This window comes from Eumetopias jubatus, unplaced genomic scaffold (genome assembly GCF_037043125.1).
Source record: "Eumetopias jubatus isolate StellerSeaLion01/CBP00866 unplaced genomic scaffold, mEumJub1_p1.0 scaffold_4, whole genome shotgun sequence".
Classification (NCBI taxonomy): Eukaryota; Metazoa; Chordata; class Mammalia; order Carnivora; family Otariidae; genus Eumetopias; species Eumetopias jubatus.
In genome coordinates this window covers 124,442,399-124,463,257 of record NW_028274810.1, presented here as the reverse complement: position 1 = coordinate 124,463,257, position 20,859 = coordinate 124,442,399, and the positions used below count along the sequence as shown (strand labels likewise).

Here is a 20,859-nt window from a genome sequence, read left to right as displayed (position 1 = left end):
AGGATGCAGAGAAACGGGAACCCTCTTACACTGTTGGTGGGAATGCAAGGTGGTGCAGCCGCTCTGGAAAACAGTATGGAGTTTCCTCAAGAAGCTAACGATAGAGCTACCCTATGACCCAGCAATTGTACTACTGGGTATTTACCCCAAAGATACAAATGTAGTGATCCGAAGGGGCACATGCACCCAGCAATGTCCACAAGAGCCAAACTGTGGAAAGAGCTGAGATGTCCATTGACAGATGAATAGATAAAGAAGATGTGGTTTATATATATATAATGGAATATTACTCAGCCATCAAAAAGGATGAAATCTTACCATTTATATTGACATGGATGGAACTGGAAGGTATTATGCTGAGCGAAATAAGTCAATCAGAGAGAGACAATTATCATATGGTTTCACTCATAGGTGGAATATAAGAAACAGTGCAGAGGATCATAGGGAAAGGAAGGGAAAACTGAATGGGAAGTCATCAGAGAGGGAGACCAACCATGAGAGACTCTTAACTCTAGGAAACAAACTGAGGGTTGCTGGAGGGGAGGTGGGTGGAGGGATGGGGTAACTGGGTGATGGGCATTAAGGAGGGCACGTGATGTCATGAGCACTGGGTATGATATATAACTGATGAATCCCTGAGCTCTACATCTGAAATTAATGATGTATTATATGTTAGCTAATTGAATTTAAATAAAAAATAAAATAAAATACAGCCAACTTTGAGTGGGAGGCTTGTTTTTAAATGAAGAAGGAATGCTTTAGTGCATGTCATGTTTTGACATCGGAGGCACTTTTTGTTTCCTCCTATAGCCATGGTGGTGTTCTGAAGGACTAATTTTCTGGGATAAATGATTTCCTGGTAGGAGAGGTAGGACTGCATGGTCTAGGCTGGTTTCTGCTTGGTTTCTTTCACTAATTCCTTGGGGTTTGGGATCACACTTTAAGGCACACTCTCGGTTAAAGCCATACTTACTTTATCCCAAATTCCCAGTTCACATTTTTACTTGCCTCCAGAGCCTCCCTTCTTTTCTCAGGCGTCTGGACCGATTCCCACCTGTTGTTTGGCTCCTGGGTGTTCCTAATCCACCTGCATCTGAGCTTGCCTGTTCCCCTCCTGTAAGTCCCAAACTGTTTTCCATTTTAGACAAGATTTATGTTGGTTAAATATTGGCACAAGCAAGTCATAAATGTGGCATATTCTCAAACACCGTGGCAGATCGCCGAGCAGATGTTCTAACATTGACAAGTTGGTTTTCACTTACGGGCACTTACAACGACACCTGCTTTCTTTGGTGGTATGCTGATCTGTTCTTGGAAGAATAGTGTTATGCTCCAGTTCAGCGTTTCCCAAACTCAGCTGCACATTTAGCAGCACCTGGTGAGCATTTGCAAGTCCCAGTGCCCAGGCCAACCACCAGACCAGTTAATTCAGACTCTTTGGCCATGGGGCTCATGCTTCAGTGGTTTTTAAAACTGCTGGTGATTCCAATGTGCAGCCAAGTGTGAGAACTTGTTCCCTAGTCTAGTGCTTCTCAGACTGTCAAGCGCCTAAGAATCACTGCAGGACCTTGCTAAAATGCAGATCTGATTCAAGAGGGCTCCATGGGCCTGGGATTCTGCATTTCTAACAAACACCCAGGTAATGTAGATGCTGCTACTGACCCAGAGACCACACTTTGAAGGGCAAGGCAAGTCATTCCTAGTGCCTGTTCATCAGCCTTACAAAGAATTTTCCAGAAATCATAAGTCCTCTTGAGTTTGTGATTATTTCAACATTTGGCCACGGCTCCCCTAAATCTTGCTCCCTCCCTATTGCTCTGCCCATACCCTGCAGCCCTACTCTAATGGCAAAGGGATTTCACTATTGATCTCAATTCTGTGTTTTCCTCCAGAAATCAATTCTCCTGAAAACAACCCACACAAGAGAACAGAAAAGTCATCTTGCTAAACCGAAGCAGATTTTCCTGTGGATCTTATTTTTCTGTTGATGCACAAAGCTACATTGAGCATAAGGACATGTCCTCTAGGCTAAGCAAACTCTGAACATTGTGTCATTTAGCAAATGATAGTAACCCCTTATCTTGGTTATGACTGCTCCAAATAGGTTAGTCACAAGCACTATGTCTTCAGGTGAAAGAAATCATTAATGATAGCAAAAGAACTGAGGGAAAGCACAAAATAAAAAAGCAATTTTCAGTTTTCAGAATTGGCTAGGAAGCCCTCTATATCACAGTTCCTTGGAAAATGTAAATTCCTGGCCAATATCCTACTGGCTTTGGAGTATTGTTTGTCAAGCCGTTGTCTGTGGATCCGGGTCCGTGGACATATCCTTGGGAATTTGTAACTTTCCTAATCTGTGTTTACCGCTTGCTGGTAATAACTTAAAAACTAATGTAAAGCATATTAAATCATCAGGATGACCAAGGGCTGGCACACAGTTTGAACACCTACATTTGTGTTTCTATTTATGACTGTATATATGCCAGATAGCCATGTTTTAATTGGTGCAAGCCAATGATAAAAGAATAAAGAACAGAGGGAGGTAAGTTTAATGCAAAAATCATGCATGTTAGCCAAGAGAAGTCCTGACTGTTTTATAGGGAGTCATACAAACAAAAGTTTCTCAGTTTTGGACTAGAGAAACATTATAGTAGACCTAAAAAGTTACACACCACATCATATTTTAGACATGCTGTAACACAAAAGAAACCACATTACAGTAATCAGGACCATTTTTTTTTTTTACATTGACTGGCCATTTAATTCCAGCAAAATAACATTATCTATTACACTAAATCAATAACATGCATTTGCTTGCACCGTCTCAACTTGGATTTTACTAGTATTTAGTTTTATATATTTGTTTTGGTTGTGCAGTTGCTTCAGAACCAGAAGCATTATAGTTTGAAGTTTGTACATATTCACGGTGCTTTCTAATACAAATAGTTGAAGTCATTACCAGGATGATTTTCTGTCCTTAAAGAAGGTTTTGCCTTTGCTTACTTGGAAACACAGTCTTAGAACACATTCGTTCCTTGCGCCGTTAAATTCCATTCGCATTTTCTAAAATATCATAGTGGCCATATGGTAGCATCATGCTGTCCATTATAAGGCATGATTAAGGGGATACTGTAAGGAAGGGAAGCAGAGCTCCTAGATCACCTTTTTACATTAGCTGCAAACCTTGTAACAGACATTTTCCAGGGAAAGATTTCTCTGCTTGGAAGTCATGCCTGCTGATGACATTTGCAGGCTGGAGGATTGTGGAGGGTCCAACTGGACAAGTCATTGGTGAGTAATACTGGGCCCATGACAGAGCCCACTCATACTTATGATTTGGAGGGAAAACCAAATGCTTACAGGCTGTTGGGCCTCTGGCTGTCCACTCCCTGATGGGTGGCTGAGAGGCTGCACGGCTGCCGAGGGTTGGACGTCCCCTTTGGGCAACTGTTGACTGCCTTCTGAGAGGGAGTAACACTGGCTCTGAGGATTCAAAAAAGAAATACATAAAGATGCTAGACCACTCACAGGGGCCCTCTGCAGCTATCAAAAGTAGTATCTCTGAAAGATATACTGAATGGCAGGCTCTTGGCTAGCAAAAAAAAAAAAAAAAAAAAAAAAAAAAATGTAATCTACAAAAGATTTTAAATGAACCTCTCTGAAGAAGTTATTTGTAGGCTTGCGACCACTGAGTGCGAGTTTAATTTGTAACAAAGGAGAAAAGCTTATAAACAAAGTTACAGTTTATAGAACATTTTGGAGTTTTATTCTCTTTGGTCCTAGTTGACATAGAATCAGTCATTCTTGCTGTGGGGAGCTATAGTAGTTGCAGTAAGACCTTATTAAAATGCTTTATTGCAACAGCTTTAGCTATATATTTTTCAATATAAACAAAATCAAGATTTAACTGTGCCCTGCCTTGGGCAGAGTTGGTTCCAAATGGTAGAGTATTGTAGTCAGTTTTTAGTCATTCATAGTTTATAGACACAGTATTCACATGGGCCTAGACATTTCAGAAAAAAACCCCACAAAAACCCCAAGCATTAAGTCCATTCCCTGGATATCTGCAAATATCTGAATGTTTGATGCTGCTTAGAAATAATACCGGAATATTTTCACCTTCAGCCCAAGGTATATACAGCCCTGTAGGGACACTTTTACCTTGGCCTACGGGTATTTGCAACACGAACCTATGTTCCCCACAAAACTCAAATGAGCATAATCTGTGAGGTTTTGTGGGACTTAGCCACAACTAACAGCTTCAGTCATATGTTCCACAAATCCGTATTAACCACTTGCTCTGTGCCGGGCACTGTTTACTGTCTCATTTTAAATACTTCTCTTTAGCCCCTCCTAAGAGATTTCTGAGTAATAGAGAAAAAGTATATTGCAAGTGCATTTTAAAAGCCTGGCATGCTGTTGTGAAAACCAACAATAAGGAGTAATCACAATGATCAAACATAAAGGTATCAATCATTATTTCATAGTTTAGCTTAAACTTCTCCACATGCTAACTAAAACGAAAACTTTGTTTGACTCCCAAAGGCAATACTTACATGACGATTGCCCATTTTCGTTTTTCTAAGACAGTTGTTCTGTATTTCATTAAGAGACCTGCTCTCCTACAGGCCAAGTTTATAATAGTTTTCCCAGGGCGTAATATCTCTTGAGTTTAATAAGTAACTTTTGGCATTGAATTTGAATACATTGTTGGGGATGGGTAGGGAGTGGTGATAGCCACAAATGAGCTTAACCTTCCCAAGCTGTCTTTCTAGGCCATCTTTCCAAAATAAAATACTTATTAGTACATCAAGTATAGGCTTTTTAGGTTGAGTAGCTTATTCTCAACTAAACCTGTCTCACTTCTGGATTATTGAGTCGCTATTTTTTTCTTTGGGGTATTTATTTAAAATTTTATACCTTGTAATAAAAGCATTAACCAAACAAGACTGAAAAAATCTTACTGTTTTACTAACGTCACTATTACTATTACACAGAATCCTTTTGAGGGTGATGCCAACATCATCTGTATAATCTAGCTAGTTTTTAAATTGAAAAAGTAATATGTGCAGATGGTAATTTTTTTCCCTAATAGTGTGAAAGGGTACTGTGAAAAGTGAGCCCACTCACCTCCCAGGCCCTTTTCCCAGGGATTTCTTGATGGTTTGCATACTTAGCCATGTCTGCCTGTCTATTTATCTCTCTTTCTTCCTCCCTCCCTCCCTCCCTTCCTTCCTTCCTCTCTCCCTCCCTCCCTCCCTTCCTTTCTTCCTTCCCTGGCCTGCAGTTTTTGTTTGTATTTTGTTTTGTTTTATTGTCAACAAACGGGTTTGTGCAATACATTCTTTTCTATGCTTTTATGTCTCATAGACTAAAGAGATATATGACACTGGCACATTTTATTTCCAGTGGCCACATAGTAATCTATGAATATGAACCAAACCTTATGTCGTCAGTCCACTGTTCAAGGTCATTTTGGGTTTTGTTTTTGTTTTTTGTTTTTTGGTCTTTTGTGTAACCATCTTCATTTATACATCTTTGCCTGTGTGTGCATGTTTATTTGTAGAATAAAATCTCAGCATGTAATTGCTGATCAAAGAGTACATGGTATGTGTTGTAATGAGCACTGGATATTCTATAAGACTAATGAATCACAGACCTGTACCCCTGAAACAAATAATACATTATATGTTAATTAACTGAATTTAAATTAAAAACATTAAGAAAAAGAGTATATGCATTTAAAATTCTGTGAGGGGCACCACCTGGGTGGCTCAGTCCGTTAAGCTTTGGCTCAGGTCATGGTCCCAGAACCCTGGGATTGAGCCCCCAGGTCAGGCTCCAGGGAGCCTGCTTCTTCCTCTCCCTCTGTCCCTCACCCTCCTTGTGCTCACTCTCTCTCTCTCAAATAAATAAATAAAATCTTAAAAAAAATTCTGATAGATCTTGCCCAGGTGTCCTCTGCACAGACATCAAAATGCTGAACTAGTCGAAGTCCAGCTGACCCATGAGCCTGTTTTTCTTTTCCTATTTATTTATTGATTGATTTATTTTTGAGCCTGACTTTCAAAAGGTGGGACGTATATCTCCCTACAATAATATGCCAGGGCTCATTTTTTTCTACATAGTGGCCACACTAAACACTATGAGGGTTTTTCATCTCTGCCAATTTCAAAGATGAAAAATGATTACCTCCGTGTTTAATTTACATTCTTTTGATATTCTTCAAATTATATATCACATCTCTTAAAGGTCATTTGCATGAATTTTTCTGTGGTCTGCTTATGTCCTTTATTTTTATTTTGCGTTATTAATTTCTTCCCTGTTTCTTTGTAACAACACTTTATAATAAGATCTAGGCCTTTGTCAAATGTAATGATTATTTCCTCCCAATTTGTTGTTTGTCTTTTGTTTCTGTTTGAATGTGTTCTGAGCACGTATGTGTGGGTACAGAAAGTGTTAGTTTTTATGGATATATTGGCTTATCTAGAAAAACATCTCTATATTAAGATGATTAAGACTTCTTGTACATTTTTTCAAGTTTTTTAATGGCTTCTTTTTTATTTACATATTTTTTATTTTCATTATTTTTTAAGTGCTCTATGCCCAGTGTGGAGCCCTACTCAAGGCTTAAACTCACGAGCCTGAGATCTAGACCTGAGCTGAGAACAAGAGTTGGATGCTTGACTGACTGAGCCACCCAGGTGCCCCATAATGGCTTCATTTTTAAAGGCATACCTCTTTGATCCATTTGGAATTGGTATGATGTAGGTAAGGAAGCAATGGTTTCAGCTTTAATTTTGCTTATTCCATAGATCCTAGATAGTTAGTAAATAATTCAGCTTTCCTCATCTGGTCCAAGAGTCCATCTTTATTTACCCCAATTCCCATGCAATGTAGCATTAAAATTCTCGTGGGTTTATTAAATTCTGATTGTATATATTAGTTCTTTTGTTCTTTTTTAAATTTTATCTTATTATGTTATGTTAATCACCATGCATTACATCATTAGTTTTTGATGTAGTGTTCCATGATTCATTGTTTGCGTATAACACCCAGTGCTCCATTCAATACGTGCCCTCTGTAATACCCATCACCAGGCTAACCCATCCCCCCACCCCCTCCCCCTAGAACCCTCAGTTTGTTTCTCAGAGTCCACAGTCTCTCATGGTTCGTCTTCCACTCCGATATCCCCCCCTTCATTTTTCCCTTCCTGCTATCTTCTTCTTCTTCTTCTTCTTTTTAAACATATAACATATTATTTGTTTCAGAGGTACAGGTCTGTGATTCATCAGTCTTACACAATTCACAGTGCTCACCATAGCACATACCCTCCCCAATGTCTATCACCCAGCCACCCCATCCCTCCCACCCCCCACCACTCCAGCAACCCTCAGTTTGTTTCCCGAGATTAAGAATTCCTCATATCAGTGAGATCATATGATACATGTCTTTCTCTGATTGACTTATTTCGCTTAGCATGATACCGTCTAGTTCCATCCATGTCATTGCAAATGGCAAGATTTCGTTTTTTTTTTTTGATGACTGCATGATATTCCATTGTATATATACACCACATCTTCTTTATCCATTCCTCTGTTGATGGACATCTTGACTCTTTCCATAGTTTGGCTATTGTGGCCATTGCTGCTGAAAAAGAAAAAGCTGGTGGCATCACAATTCCAGACTTCCAGCTCTATTACAAAGCTGTAATCATCAAGACAGTATGGTACTGGCACAAAAACAGACACATAGATCAATGGAACAGAATAGAGAGCCCAGAAATGGACCCTCAACTCTATGGTCAACTCATCTTCGACAAAGCGGGAAAGAATGTCCAATGGAAAAAAGACAGTCTCTTCAACAAATGGTGTTGGAAAAATTGGACAGCCACATGCAGAAGAATGAAACTGGACCATTTCCTTACACCACACACAAAAGTAGACTCAAAATGGTTGAAAGACCTAAATGTGAGATAGGAGTCCATCAAAATCCTAGAGGAGAACACAGGCAGCAACTTCTTTGACCTCAGCTGCAGCAACTTCTTCCTAGACACATCGCCAAAGGCAAGGGAAGCAAGGGCAAAAATGAACTATTGGGATTTCATCAAGATAAAAAGCTTTTGCACAGCCAAAGAAACAGTCCACAAAACCAAAAGACAACTGACAGAATGGGAGAAGATATTTGCAAATGACATATCAGATAAAGGGCTAGTCTCCAAAATCTATAAAGAACTTCTTAAACTCAACACCCGAAGAACAAATAATCCAATCAAGAAACAGGCAGAAGACATGAACAGACATTTTTCCAAAGAAGACATCCAAATGGCCAACAGACACATGAAAAAGTGCTCAACTTCGCTCGTCATCAGGGAAATCCAAATCAAAACCTCAGTGAGATACCACCTCACACCAGTCAGAATGGCTAAAATTAACAAGTCAGGAAATGACAGATGTTGGCGGGGATGCGGAGAAAGGGGAACCCTCCTACACTGTTGGTGGGAATGCAAGCTGGTGCAACCACTCTGGAAAACAGCATGGAGGTTCCTCAAAAAGTTGAAAATAGAGCTATCATTCTTTTGTTCTTTAACCTTTATCTGTTGAGTGCCTTGGATGTGCTCATTGCTAGGACTACAACAATGAATAAGATAGATTCAAATTTTCTCTTCCTAGAATGTAGTCAAGTGTACAAGAAACAAACCATTACAAATTGTTGTACAGCCTGTGAAGAAAACCAGCCGGATGCTATGATAGAGGCAAATGTGCATGTACATGCATGCGTGTGTGTGTGTGTGTGTGTGTGTGTGTGTGTGTGAATTTACTTTAAGCAGTGGTAAACCTCTTCAAGGAGATAACATTTAAGCTGTGGACTGAAGGATGAGAAGGAGCCCATCATTTGAAAAAATAAAGTGTTCCAAATCCAGTGCTCTTAGTTTGTGCTGAGGCTCAGAAGTTGGAAATGACTTTGCTAACTGAAGGAAAAGAAAGATGATCAAAGAGACCAGAATACACCGTGAGCCAGGTGGGAGGACGGGTGCAGGAGGTGAACAAGACAGTAGTAGTAGTCATTCATGCAAATGACCTTTGACCTTTGGGCTCTCTAGGTCTCTGCCACCTTTTCCCAGCCCCAGACTTCTCAGGGCCAAGTTCTCCTACCCCACATCTGTGCTGGTTTGGAACCACCCTTTGTGTCCCCAAACCTTCCTAGAAGGCTTGATCAGGGAGGTTTTCCTCCCTCTCTTCCTCTCCCACCCCAGGTTGTTGAAGCTCAAAGTTCAGGAGGAGCAGGGCAATTTGAGGTGTGGTGATAAAAGTAGAGATAAGTTCTGTTCAAAGGCTCACAGGAAATGCCTACAAAAGAGATGTAATTTGTGGCTCCAGGGAGGTGAGATAGAGAGCTTAGAAGCCACGTGAGAAGTGGACACACCTTTTTATTTTTCTAGATCACCGCCACTGTAACCACCTCTTGGTCATTTCACTTTGCACGTGGTCAAGTTTGGATCTGACTGGAACAGAGCTGTTTCGAGTGTCACCTCCTCTTTTCTGCTTCCCCAGCCGGATGGATCCATAAGAAGGTGGCTACAATAATTCCAAGCAATAGCAGTAGGAGGAAGAAAGGGGAATTCCTGTGACTCTAGGTCATCTCTGGGAGGCTATCATGGTTGGGGGAGGAGGAGAGGAAAGAAGAGTAAGCAGACATTTTAGGGGAGGGAGGGCACAGAACAGTGAGGAGGGGAGGGGTTTTGTTATCATCTTAAAATATTTAGTGATTCTAACTTATTATAGCCCTCATATTTTTCTCTACTAGACTGGGCCTGTTTTTTTTACATCTCTTGGACTTGGTGGTTCTCAAAGTGGTGATGCCAGCCAGAGTTCTAATCTCCTTCTAACCTTAGGAGTCTCAATAGCAAGTCATAAATTGATCTTGCCAGAGAGATGTCTTTTCCTTCTATGCCACCCATCAAGATTAAGTTTCTAACTTCTTAAAAATGTCATTTATACATCCTTATGGGTTAAATTGTATCCTCCAAAGGACATGGTGAGGTCCTAATCCTTAGTACCTGTAACTTCATTTGGAAATAGAGTCTCAGCTGATGTAACCAAGTTAAGTTGAGGTCATTAGGATGAGCCCAAACCCATTATAACTGGTGTCCTTCTAAGAAGAGGAAAACAGCATGTGAAGACATAGGCTCATAGGGAGAAGGCCACGTGATGATGGAGGTTAATAACTTTTCAAGGGCAGAAACAGGCCTATTGCTTGACACATCCCCACAGTGTCTCCATATAACGGCTACTTAATAAAAATTGTTACTTCACTAAGACAAAAAGACTGACATCTATAGGAAATGATTACAGTTGCTAACAACAACTATATTTCTATACTCCTATACTTTTCCAATAGTAAAAATCCTGAAAGTAACACATCATCATGCAAACAAAAACAAAAATCTCATGGTACAAAAAGCTTTCTTAACTCAGTGATTGGTTAACTAGTACTTGTATGTTTGCCACATGCAAGATACCATGCTAGGCTCAGGCCATATGAAAAATTTAGGACATAGCTCCTACCCCTGCTCTGTTAGGTTTTTAATGCTCCAGTTGGGGAAATAAAACATCCATATAAGAAAAAACACTTTGATTTAATATAACATTTTGTGGCAGAAAAACCATAGCACTGGGAGAGCAAAGACCTGGGTTTTAGGCTGGTCTCTGCTACAACTTAGGAGTATGCTCATATTAGAGTCACATTCTCTCTAGTTCTTGGGTTTCTATTATAAAAACGTAAGAGTTAACTTCATCTCTATATTTACTTCCAGACCTAAAATATCATGAATAATTTGGATTTAGGAAGACATATTGGGACTCTAACAACCTGACTCATAATCACTTAAGCAAACAAGGAATTTATTGGCTCACATAATTGGAAAAGATAGTTAGCTTTGGGCATAGCAGGATCTAGCTACTCTAAATATATCACCAGAATCCATGTTCCCTCTCTACTTCTTAGTTCTGCTTTCTCCCTTCTCAAAGGGATCCCCCTTCTCAAGGGCAAGATGTCTGCTGGTGATTCCACATTTTCATCCTCACAATTCCAAAACTAGTGAAAAGAAAATGAGAGTTTTCCTTTCCTCCAAATCCAAATATACATCCTGATCTGAATCTCTGGTGGCAATTGGGACTCATATTTTGTCTGAAGCGGCCACCATAGCTCAGGGGACATAGTGAGGACTGGATTTCCGTGCAGTGGCCCCTTTCCAAAGGCTCCTTCCTGTGGGCTTTGTCCCGGGAGCTTTGCTTCGGTGCCGGTTGGTGGACAGGGCTCCACTGTCCTTCCCTTGTGAAGATGAACCACCACTTTTGGCCTACACTACAGATCCCTGCCTTCATTCATTAACACATGTATCATTTGCTATAATTGGAGTGTTATAACTCAGTGCTGAGCACCATGGGGCAAAAGGAAGGAAGGTCAAAAATAGGGTGCTTGCCCTCCAAGAGCATAATGTTTCTTTGTAGGGAATAAGATATTAAAAAGAACAGTTGTCAGCCAGGATATAACTGGTGTATGAAATGGCTACTGTAAACTATATTATGGACTATTACAGACGAATACAGACTATGATAGGCTATTCTGTAATTAGAATGTTACAGAAGTTGGGGAAGAAGAAATGGTGGCCCAAAAGAATGAGGAAGGCTTCATGAGGGCCTGTGCCTTACTCTGGCAAGAATTGGAAGGGTGGTTAGGGGAAGGGCATGGAGGGGTTGGCATTGGAAATGGTGAATGCCTTTAGGGAAAGAGCAGGGGAGAATATGCTGTGTTGAGGAGTGAGAGCGAGCTGAGGAGACTTGGAAAGTTAACCTAGATGGGATGGGAATGCCTGCTCTTGAATAGCTGCAAAGCCATGGAAGAGAACCCAGGGTTTCAAGTGGGAGTGGCTAGCATTCGGTGCTGGCATCTTCAGCTATGGGGCAGTCTAGGAAGGAGCTACTCTAGGAGGAAATATGGATGCTGAGGTGCCAGACCGCCTGCAAAGGGAAGAGTTTAAGGGGCAGGAGGAGAAAGAGCCGCTGGGCTTCACTGAGAAGTCAGGGATGGAGGCGTCTGGGGATCCATCCACACAGAGGGAAGGTAGAGTCTTGAGATGTGTGCAGGAAAAGAGAGCAGAAAAAGACCATCAAAGAAGTCAAAAGGTTCGTTAGAGAAAGTGATAAAACACACACGAGTTACAACAAAGGAGCGTGCAGCATCGCTGGATACAGGTTGCCTCCCCCAGGTCAGCCCTCACCCTGTTTCTCTGCTTACACCTTCTCACCCCAGGACAGGACCTCCTATGGACAGCGACTTCCTCCTCCTCTTCACCTCTGTCCCTCTGAGTCTTGTGTGGCACTGGTCCCATGGGAATCATGGCAGCTGACTTACAACGTGTCTTTGTTGAGTGAGTGGCCAAGAGCAATGAATTCTTTAGAAAGCTGCCTGTCATAGAGCACGTTTTGTGGTGACCATCTCCAAGGGATATAAAAATTGCTTGAGGAGGAATTTAGTTCATGTGACTTTTCCATAAATAAATAATCTGGCTGGAAAGTGTGTGTGTGTGTGTGTGTGTGTGCGTGTGTGTGTGTGTGTCTATGTGTATGTACACAGGTTTTTCTCATTTTCAGTCAATTTGGGGCAGGAAAACCGAGATTCACATCCAAAGATGAACAAGGATGTGCATGGGACTGATGCTGCAATTCTTAAATTGTTTCCCATTACCATTCTTTTAAGGGAGATTCATTAGCACCTTTTGGCCCATGACTTGCTTATATATTGCGTATTTAATGTGCCAGGTGCTCTGCTGGACACTGGGGTTTGGTGGTGACCGGACGAGTTTGGGCCCTGGTGGAACTTACCTTCTCCTGGAGAAACATAAACAAGTCCACAAAGACACAAACCACAGGGTGACAGGTTGCCAGGAGTGTGATGCTGTGACGGCAATAAGCGGGGTGATAGGAAGGTGAGCAAGTGGGGAGGCCAGTGGCGGTGGGGCAGGAAGGGGCAGTCTGCGTGGGGAGGGGACCTGGACGAAGCATTTGAAGAACTAGGGGAGGCAGTTTAGGGAGAGAAAGGAGGCCCCCAGGTGGAAAGCCTTTAGTACATTTGAATGGCAGAAAAGATGGTGGCTGGAGAGTGGGGGAGCGTGGGATGCTGGTGGGGGGGAGGCTGGATCTCAGCAGACCCAGCTAAGCCTTGTAGGCTCTCGGGGGGGGGGGGCAGCGGGTTCACAGGACATTTGTAGAGAACTGTAAAGTCACTAAGGAGTTTTAGATGACGGCATGGCAGGATCTGAGTTAACGTTTCCAAGATCACTCTCCCCGTGTGGCCTGGGGTGGACTTGAGCGGACAGAGTGGAAGAAAAGAAACAGGTTGAGGGTCTTTCACAGTGGAGCAGGTGAGAGGGGCAGGTGGCTTGGACGCAGGTGTGGGGTTGAGAGATTTGGAAGTAGGGCCAAGAGGACTTGTCGGTGGGTTGACTTGTGGATGGAGTGCAAAGGAGAACCAGGGGTGCCTCTTTCAGATTTGAGGCTCCAGCTCTTGGGTGGAGGTGGTGCCAATCGACGGAAGTAGTGGGAAGAGGTCTGGGGCCAGGGGAGCAGGACTTTTGGCTTGGATCTTTTTAGTGTGAGATGTTTGTTAGCCACCCACATGGAGATATCAGACCAGCAGTACGGAATGTATGCATGATGCCTGGGTTAGAGACGCCTTTGGAGTCACGAGCACACATGTAAGTGGTGAGCCAGGTGGAGATTCCTGAGAGAGAGCGTGAGGATAAAGAAGGGAAGTGCAGAGAAGGAAGGAGAAGAGGGGAGAAGGCCCAAGACCGAGTCCGAGGTGTGCCGACGCTTACCTTCTGGGCGGAGGAAGGGAGGGGAGACAGCGAAGGAGACAGAAGGAGCAGGGAGTGAGAGCAGAGCAAAGTCAGAAGAACGTGATGTCTAGAAAGGCAAGAGGGTATTTCGAGAAGGAAAGTAGTTAACTATGCTGACTGCACCTGAGAAATATGAAGCAAACAAAGTCTCTAAAATATACTTTATTTGTACAAATTAACCTTACAGGTTTTCAGGAATATACATATCACATGAACAGAAGCAATCTTTTCTCAGAGAGTTTTATTTTTTAATGACGAATTAATAATAAGTAAATTCTTGAAAAAATAAATAATACATTCGTATTTAATTAAATGTTTAAAGATTAGTAAATTTAATTTGATTTGTGTAAAGAGATTTGATTCCAATCAGAGTCGGCCTGGTTGGGTTGAGGTAGAGCAGGTAGTCGCTCACAGGGTCACTCCAGGGACACCGAGGTCTCCTTGGCTACCTTATCCACAAGGCACTGGGCGCTCTCCGGCTTCTCTGTAATAACACTGACGACTGGAAAGTCCTTTTGTCTTCCTGGGCTTCCAAATTTTTATAGCTGTAAAGCGAGGGGGTTAGACCAGGACCTTGTAAAGTCCCCTCCATCTTAAGACTACTTTGATTCTGAGATTTCAGGTAGGACCATTTATTTAGTCCTTTCTGACATAAAATGAATGAACCTCAGTAAAAACTGTTTTGTTGCTGTTCCAAAAATTTGCTAATTTGTTAGCATTGCCAGTGTTAATGTGCAAAAGAGTATTCTTATTTCTGACTTTTCATTTCATGATTCTGAGCAAAGCCGTGTCAGTAGCAAGATGCAAGATCCGCATTTTCAGACTCCTATTACTTTTATGGCATCTTAAAGCCTGTTCCATGTTAGAAATCAAATTTTACTTTATAAGGGTACGCAATGACTAAGAGACCTTAGATAAGCATTCTTTGCCTTCTACACCTCACCCCTCGCCCCCATTTTGGCTCTATTTTGCTGGCTGACTTCAAGACCTGAACTTTTTAGAAAGAAGGTACATATTGATAGTTATTTGTTCTGAGGCCCTTTACTCTCTCAAGGACCACAACATATGTGGGCTCCCCTCAGGAGCTTTATAAGCTTTCCTTGATGATATACACATGGCAAAAGGCAGACTACTTCAGTTCCATAAAAAATCGTTTTTTTAGCCTGTATTTCAGATCTCCTGAATATTCCTGAACTATCTTTAAATAAAGGCTGTAGAAAATTGCGATGTAAGCCATGCATAACAATAATGGATAAATAATTAATAGAACAGGAAGCTAATAACTCACCTGCTGACCAATAGGCCATAGAAAACGTCATTGCCAAACGGTGAAGTGATAAAGGTTATACATCACTTTTTAATGGATAACTAAGGCTTCCTAACCCTTCCTCAGAGTCAAGACTACTTTTAGAGATAGAATTCTCAAGGTAACAAGGGAGTCAAGCATTACGAGGAATTTAATTAGTAACTAGGCACAGAGACTTATTTTATTTACCATAATTTAGTTTTCAACATTCCTTTTCATTCTACTCATATTTATCAGCCCCCTGAAAAGAGCAAGTTGGAATTTTGCATTTCACTTCTGGGGTATGTGTTAAGTGTTTAGAAAACATGAAATCTTTTAAGTGACCAGTGAGTGAAGATATCTAGCTGGGTGTCATATACCCGAGAGATGTTTAATAGCTAGCTGAGAAAACAAACGCACAGACAAAATAATTATGTGCTAAGTAGATGCACAAAATGAACAGTGGTAAGAATTGAAAAAGACACTTTTTCCCCCGGCTAGCAAATATAAAAATCCCATATGGGTTTTTTTTCTAATCTTTTTCTATATAATAATATTCTTTTGTCCTTAATTCAGTGTCATCTGGGAAATTCTGGGGGTTGGAGGGAGCCCTCCTGAGGCAAGGATTTAAAACTAATTACTACAATAAAGACTATTAAAAAGATTTTTATTTTTCTGAAAACATACACAAAAACCTTCTTGTAGAAAAGTCAACTGCATTGTGTAGGCATGTGGACATCACTCAGCGTTGACAACAGTGAAACCCCAGGTGCCTAATTCTAGATATTGTACACGCTGCAGATTTTTTTCTGGTAGAATTTTGTCTACAAGCAAGCAACCAAGGTGAGATTGTACCGTACTACCTGAAGAGAATCTAGGTGCTTGAGAGGCCCGCAGGGACTGCAATGGAGAGGAAGACCGGAAGTCAGCACACCTTGGGTTGGAAAGTTCTGATTAATTTGACATGTCAGCTGGACTGGGCTAAGGGATGCCCGGATGGCTAGCAAAACATTATTTCTGGGTGTGTCTGGGAGGGTGTTTCCAGAAGAGATGAGCGTTTGATTCATTAGACTTGAGGAAAGATCTGCCCTCGTTGATGTGAGGGGGCATCATCCAATCTGTCGAGCGCAGAATAGGAAGGGCAAAGGAAGGGCAATTTCTGCTCTCTCTTCCTGAGCTGGGATGTCCGTCTTCTCCTGCCCTTGAACAGGGGTGCTCCCACTTCTCAGGCCTTTGGATTTGGACTGAATTATACCACTGGCTTTCTTGAGTCTCCAGCTTGTAGAGGGAAGATTGTGGGACATCTTGGCCACCTGTGTGAGCCAATTAATACACTCAATCAATCAATCAATAACTCTATTAAATAGTCAGTGATCTGTATATCTTCTATGAGCTCTGTTTTCCTGGAGAACTCTGACTAAGATGTAAAGTTTTTGTTAAAGCTACAGTAACTGAGTTGAATCATGGTTTTGGTATTTAAAGGTATCATCAGCCACCCCTATGTTTCATTCCACTGGACAGCACTAGATGTTTTATAAATGTCTGCTGAACCAAAGCAAACTTGCCTCCCTCCCTACTAGGTGCTGAGCACTGTGCAAATGCTAAAGATGAAGGTGATGAAGATGTTACTGGTGTCACTGAGTGCACAATTGTGGAAGAGACATGTAAGCATCATTTTATACAGTGAGGAAAGTGCTATGTGGAGGCTGTCCTGCTGTGAGGTTTATGTGTACCTGGACACTCAATCTTTTTCTTTTTGCAGGGTGATACAGAGTTTATGGATTTCGATTTTTCTCTTTACAACAGAGATCACATCTACATACTATTTTGCTAGTCTTCGTGGCTACCTTAAACCTAAAAGTCTAAACCTAAAGGGGCTCAATCACACAGAAACATATACACACTCCCACTAAGTTTCTTAAAACAGTAGTGCATGCATTATATTCTTACTCTAAAGCCAACTTTGATTAAAAACCACTACTTTCAAAGACTGGCCTGATTTTTGAAGGTGAACCAAGATACACACCGTATGATTCTAAAATCTATTTTAGCTTTTGTACAGTTGTTATCTTACTGGACTATAGTGTATGTTTTTTAAAAGGACACTGATGAGGGGCACCATCTGGTGTTAACTTTAACCATACCTAGTTTCCTCCTTCTCCCCCCGGAAAACTTTGGCCAAGAGTTCTCCATCATAAAGACTGAAAGGACCCAGTGATACTCCAGCACCACGGAGGTAACAGAAGCAGGCTCCAGCCCTCCTTTGATTCTCCCACACTATGCTACCTGTAAGTGGTTCCAAAACCAGAACATAGACTGCCATACTTAAAATCTTAGGGGACATGGAGAGTCAGCTAGAATAGGGGAAAAGAAAGTCATAGGTGGGCGGGGAAGTAGGTGGGCACATGAAGAGCCACCTGCTCTGTCCAACACCTGGGTATGTGTGCTTTAACTGAATGAACTCAGGAGGCCACCAACAGCAGTGGGCCTGCTCAATTCACCTTTCAAATCAGAACAACAAGACTAAAAAGCTCAGGCTTGCGTTTTCGACTATGCAGAGGTTCCACTGGTTGATGAGGAGCTCCTAAGGGGGATCTCGACTCCTCCGGCATAATCGGATGCGTGCACACAGCACACCCAGCAGCTGGATAGCTGCCAATGCCAGCGCCGCTCAGACAAGATGCACCAGGAATTCCTGTAGCTTCTTTACAACTAGAGCCTCGTATCCCTCGGCAGAGAGGTCAGGGGGCTGGGCCAGACTGCCAGGACAGCTGCTGACGGTCCCTCTGCACAGCTAAAGAGGGACACTCTGGTGTTTGGAGTAGCTGTGAGCTCCACAACAGTGCCGCTGTCTCTGTACCTAATTCCCCGCCCGGCTAGCAGCATCTGTGTCCGTCCCATGGCAGGTCTCCCATACTGTCTGAATGCCGCCATCACCCTCATGTTCCACCTTTGCTCTGTAAACGTATCCCCAACCCACGACAACAACTTCTGTGACAAAAACCAAGAGCAGCATGATGACAAATGTGGCAAGTCTGCAGCGACTTTCTGGGATTGTGGCACAGCTACCCATTAGCCCAATAAGGAAAAGCAGGGCTCCTACAGGGTGATCAGGACAGTGGGGATGAAAGTGTATGCATCTTCATCATAAATGATAAAGGTGTGGCCTCCCACGTGGCATAAGATGCCGGCTGACCCCCAGAAGATGAGGTGGGGGAACACCAGCACGGACCTGGAGGAGGTGATGGCACACAGGCCCATGGTGCCCGCAGCCTGCTGGGAACTGCAACAGCCTGCGGGGCACTCACTGCAGGCACCCCTCCCCCGTGCCCTCGGGCAGCCTCAGCCCTGGCGAGCACCAACACTCCTCATTTGGGGGAGTCACTGTCTCATAGCTCTGATTTTGGCCAATGGGAGGCTGAAGACAGGCAGGAGCCAACAGATGCTTCACCCCTTTGCCCCCCAGTACCTGTTTGGAGGTGCAGTCGGTTCATACTGCCTCTTGAGAGGCATCACACAGGACTAAGCAACTCACTGTTTTCTTGAGAAGCTGTAGGCCATTCAGGACCACAGTACTTTGTATTTGCTTTTGGGCCTTTCCTGCCTTATGTTGTTTCCCCTTCACTCTTAGTGTCCTGGGATTATACCCCCAGTAGAGTGCTAGCATGTGCTTTATCCATTTGTTTGCTAGAGAATCGGGGCGAAGACACTGTCTTTGAAAGTTCTGGAATATTACCTCTTGTTGCTCTGGGGGACCTAATCTAAGGTGAATGAGTAAGGGAAGAAGGAAAGGGAGAGGGAATCAGGAAAGGCTTCCAGAAGGAGGTGACCCTTGAACAAAGCTTAGAAGGAAAAGTAGGGGCTCATCAGGCAAAGTGGGGTTCATAAAGGAAGATAAAACAACACAAGCAAAAGTATAGAGAAATGGAGGGCGCCTGGGTGGCTCAGATGGTTAAGCGTCTGCCTTCGGCTCAGGTCATGATCCCAGGGTCCTGGGATCGAGTCCCGCGTCGGGCTCCCTGCTCCTTGGGAGCCTGCTTCTCCCTCTGCCATTCTCTCTCTCTCTCTCTCATGAATAAATAAATAAAATTAAAAAAAAAGTATAGAGAAATGGAATTATGTTATATTCAGGGACTGGATTTTTCTCCTTGGAAGGCTGGTAGAAAATCTAGAAGTTTTGAAGTCTTCCTAATATTGGTTACTTATTATTATTACTACTACTTAATAATGTTTAAAAGTAATCATTTTAAGTAATAATGTTATTAAGTAATATGTAATACCTAATAATACTATTATTAATACTTAATTATTAAGTAATAATACTAATAAGAATGATATTATTATTTAATCTTATTAGCTACTTGAAGTCTTACTAATATTGCAGGGGTAGAGAGAAGCTACTTTCACTTCCCCCCCAATAAACCTTCCACTGAGGAGCCAGTAAGAGGTGAGAGTGTTTAGGAAGACCCTGGACTTGGCAGATGGCGGCCTGACAATTGAAGCTGACTCACAGGCATGTGCCCCTCAGTGTTGCCCCCCTACCATGGGTTTTCATGTACTCTGAATGGGTTGCCCATCAGATTCACACAAAATTTTGAATTCCCATTTCTCTTGAAAAATCAGACCAGGTAGCACCGGGCTCACATCCCGCCATGGATCTGAGCAGCAGGTGCCCATGTTAGGTGAGGCATGGGTGTTCAGGCTGGCACAGTCCCCACCACCCCCTGACTGGGTTCCTGTGTCTCGTCAACATTACTTGTGTAGTTTCTCTAGCATCTGAGTTTGCAATTCTGGGCATTCCCGGGATACTGGGTCATCTTGAACCAGTGAGACCATTTTTGCCACCTTAGCCTCCTAGGGCCGGATGCGCCCATAGCCGTGCGAGCGCATCTTGTTGAGACTGAGAACATGGACACACTGTGCCTGCTTCTTTTGGTCACCAGCTGTTGATCCAGACCCAGGCACGAGCAAGTCTGATTATTAAAGCTGAAGGCACATGCTCCGGCCTTAACTGCAAAGGCAGCTGAGAAGGAGAATATTTGGCATGTATAGTTTCGCTGAAGGGAGGAGAGCCCTGCCTCTTAGTAAGATCCATAGATGTTTAGACATTCAGGAGCCAAATGAATGGGACAATCTACTAGAAAGGGGGCGGCCCTCTAATTGTGGGTATGTCTACCAGCGGAGCACCCCAGATGATCTTATGTGGAACACACACACAAAACTTTGCTTTGATAGCCTTGCATTATTTTATGTGTATTAGGACAATACGATGAAGACACGAAACCTGTGAATGACAGAAAAAGTTTATTATGTGAAGCATGACAATTTAGAAAAAAAATCTCAAGAAAGTAGTAGTTTTGATGATACTTGGAAATAATAAGGTTATTATTTAAATGACCAAACTTTTGGAAATTGGTCTAGGTAAACACAAATTTTAAATTTCTCTTTGTGCCAAGTATTAATAATAATAATACAAAAATACATTTATTTAGGGGCACCTGGGTGGCTCAGGCGGTGAAGCATCTGCCTTCAGCTCTCAGGTCATGATCCCGGGGGTCCTAGGATTGAGCCTCACATCGGGGTCCCTGCTCAAGGCTGCTTCTCCCTCTCCCTCTGCCTGCCCCCACCCCCAGCTTGTGCTGTCTTTCTCTCTCTCTGTCAAATAAATAAG

General features: G+C 42.5%; 1 protein-coding gene and 1 pseudogene across 1 annotated transcript in view; both read right to left on the bottom strand.

Annotated features, from left to right (window-relative positions):
* ANXA13 (annexin A13) overlaps nt 1-4,571 on the bottom strand; it is a 56,039-nt gene extending 51,468 nt beyond the window's left edge. The window contains exons 1-2 of the mRNA XM_028105696.2: nt 4,557-4,571; nt 3,361-3,483 (exon numbers count right to left, since the gene is read on the bottom strand). Of these exons, the coding sequence (XP_027961497.1) occupies nt 3,361-3,483; nt 4,557-4,571 (138 nt within the window). The remainder of the gene's footprint in view (nt 1-3,360; nt 3,484-4,556) is intronic.
* A 13,126-nt stretch (nt 4,572-17,697) lies between these two features.
* On the bottom strand, nt 17,698-18,449 carry LOC114211136 (tetraspanin-3 pseudogene; annotated as a pseudogene).
* Nucleotides 18,450-20,859: the final 2,410 nt, after the last annotated feature.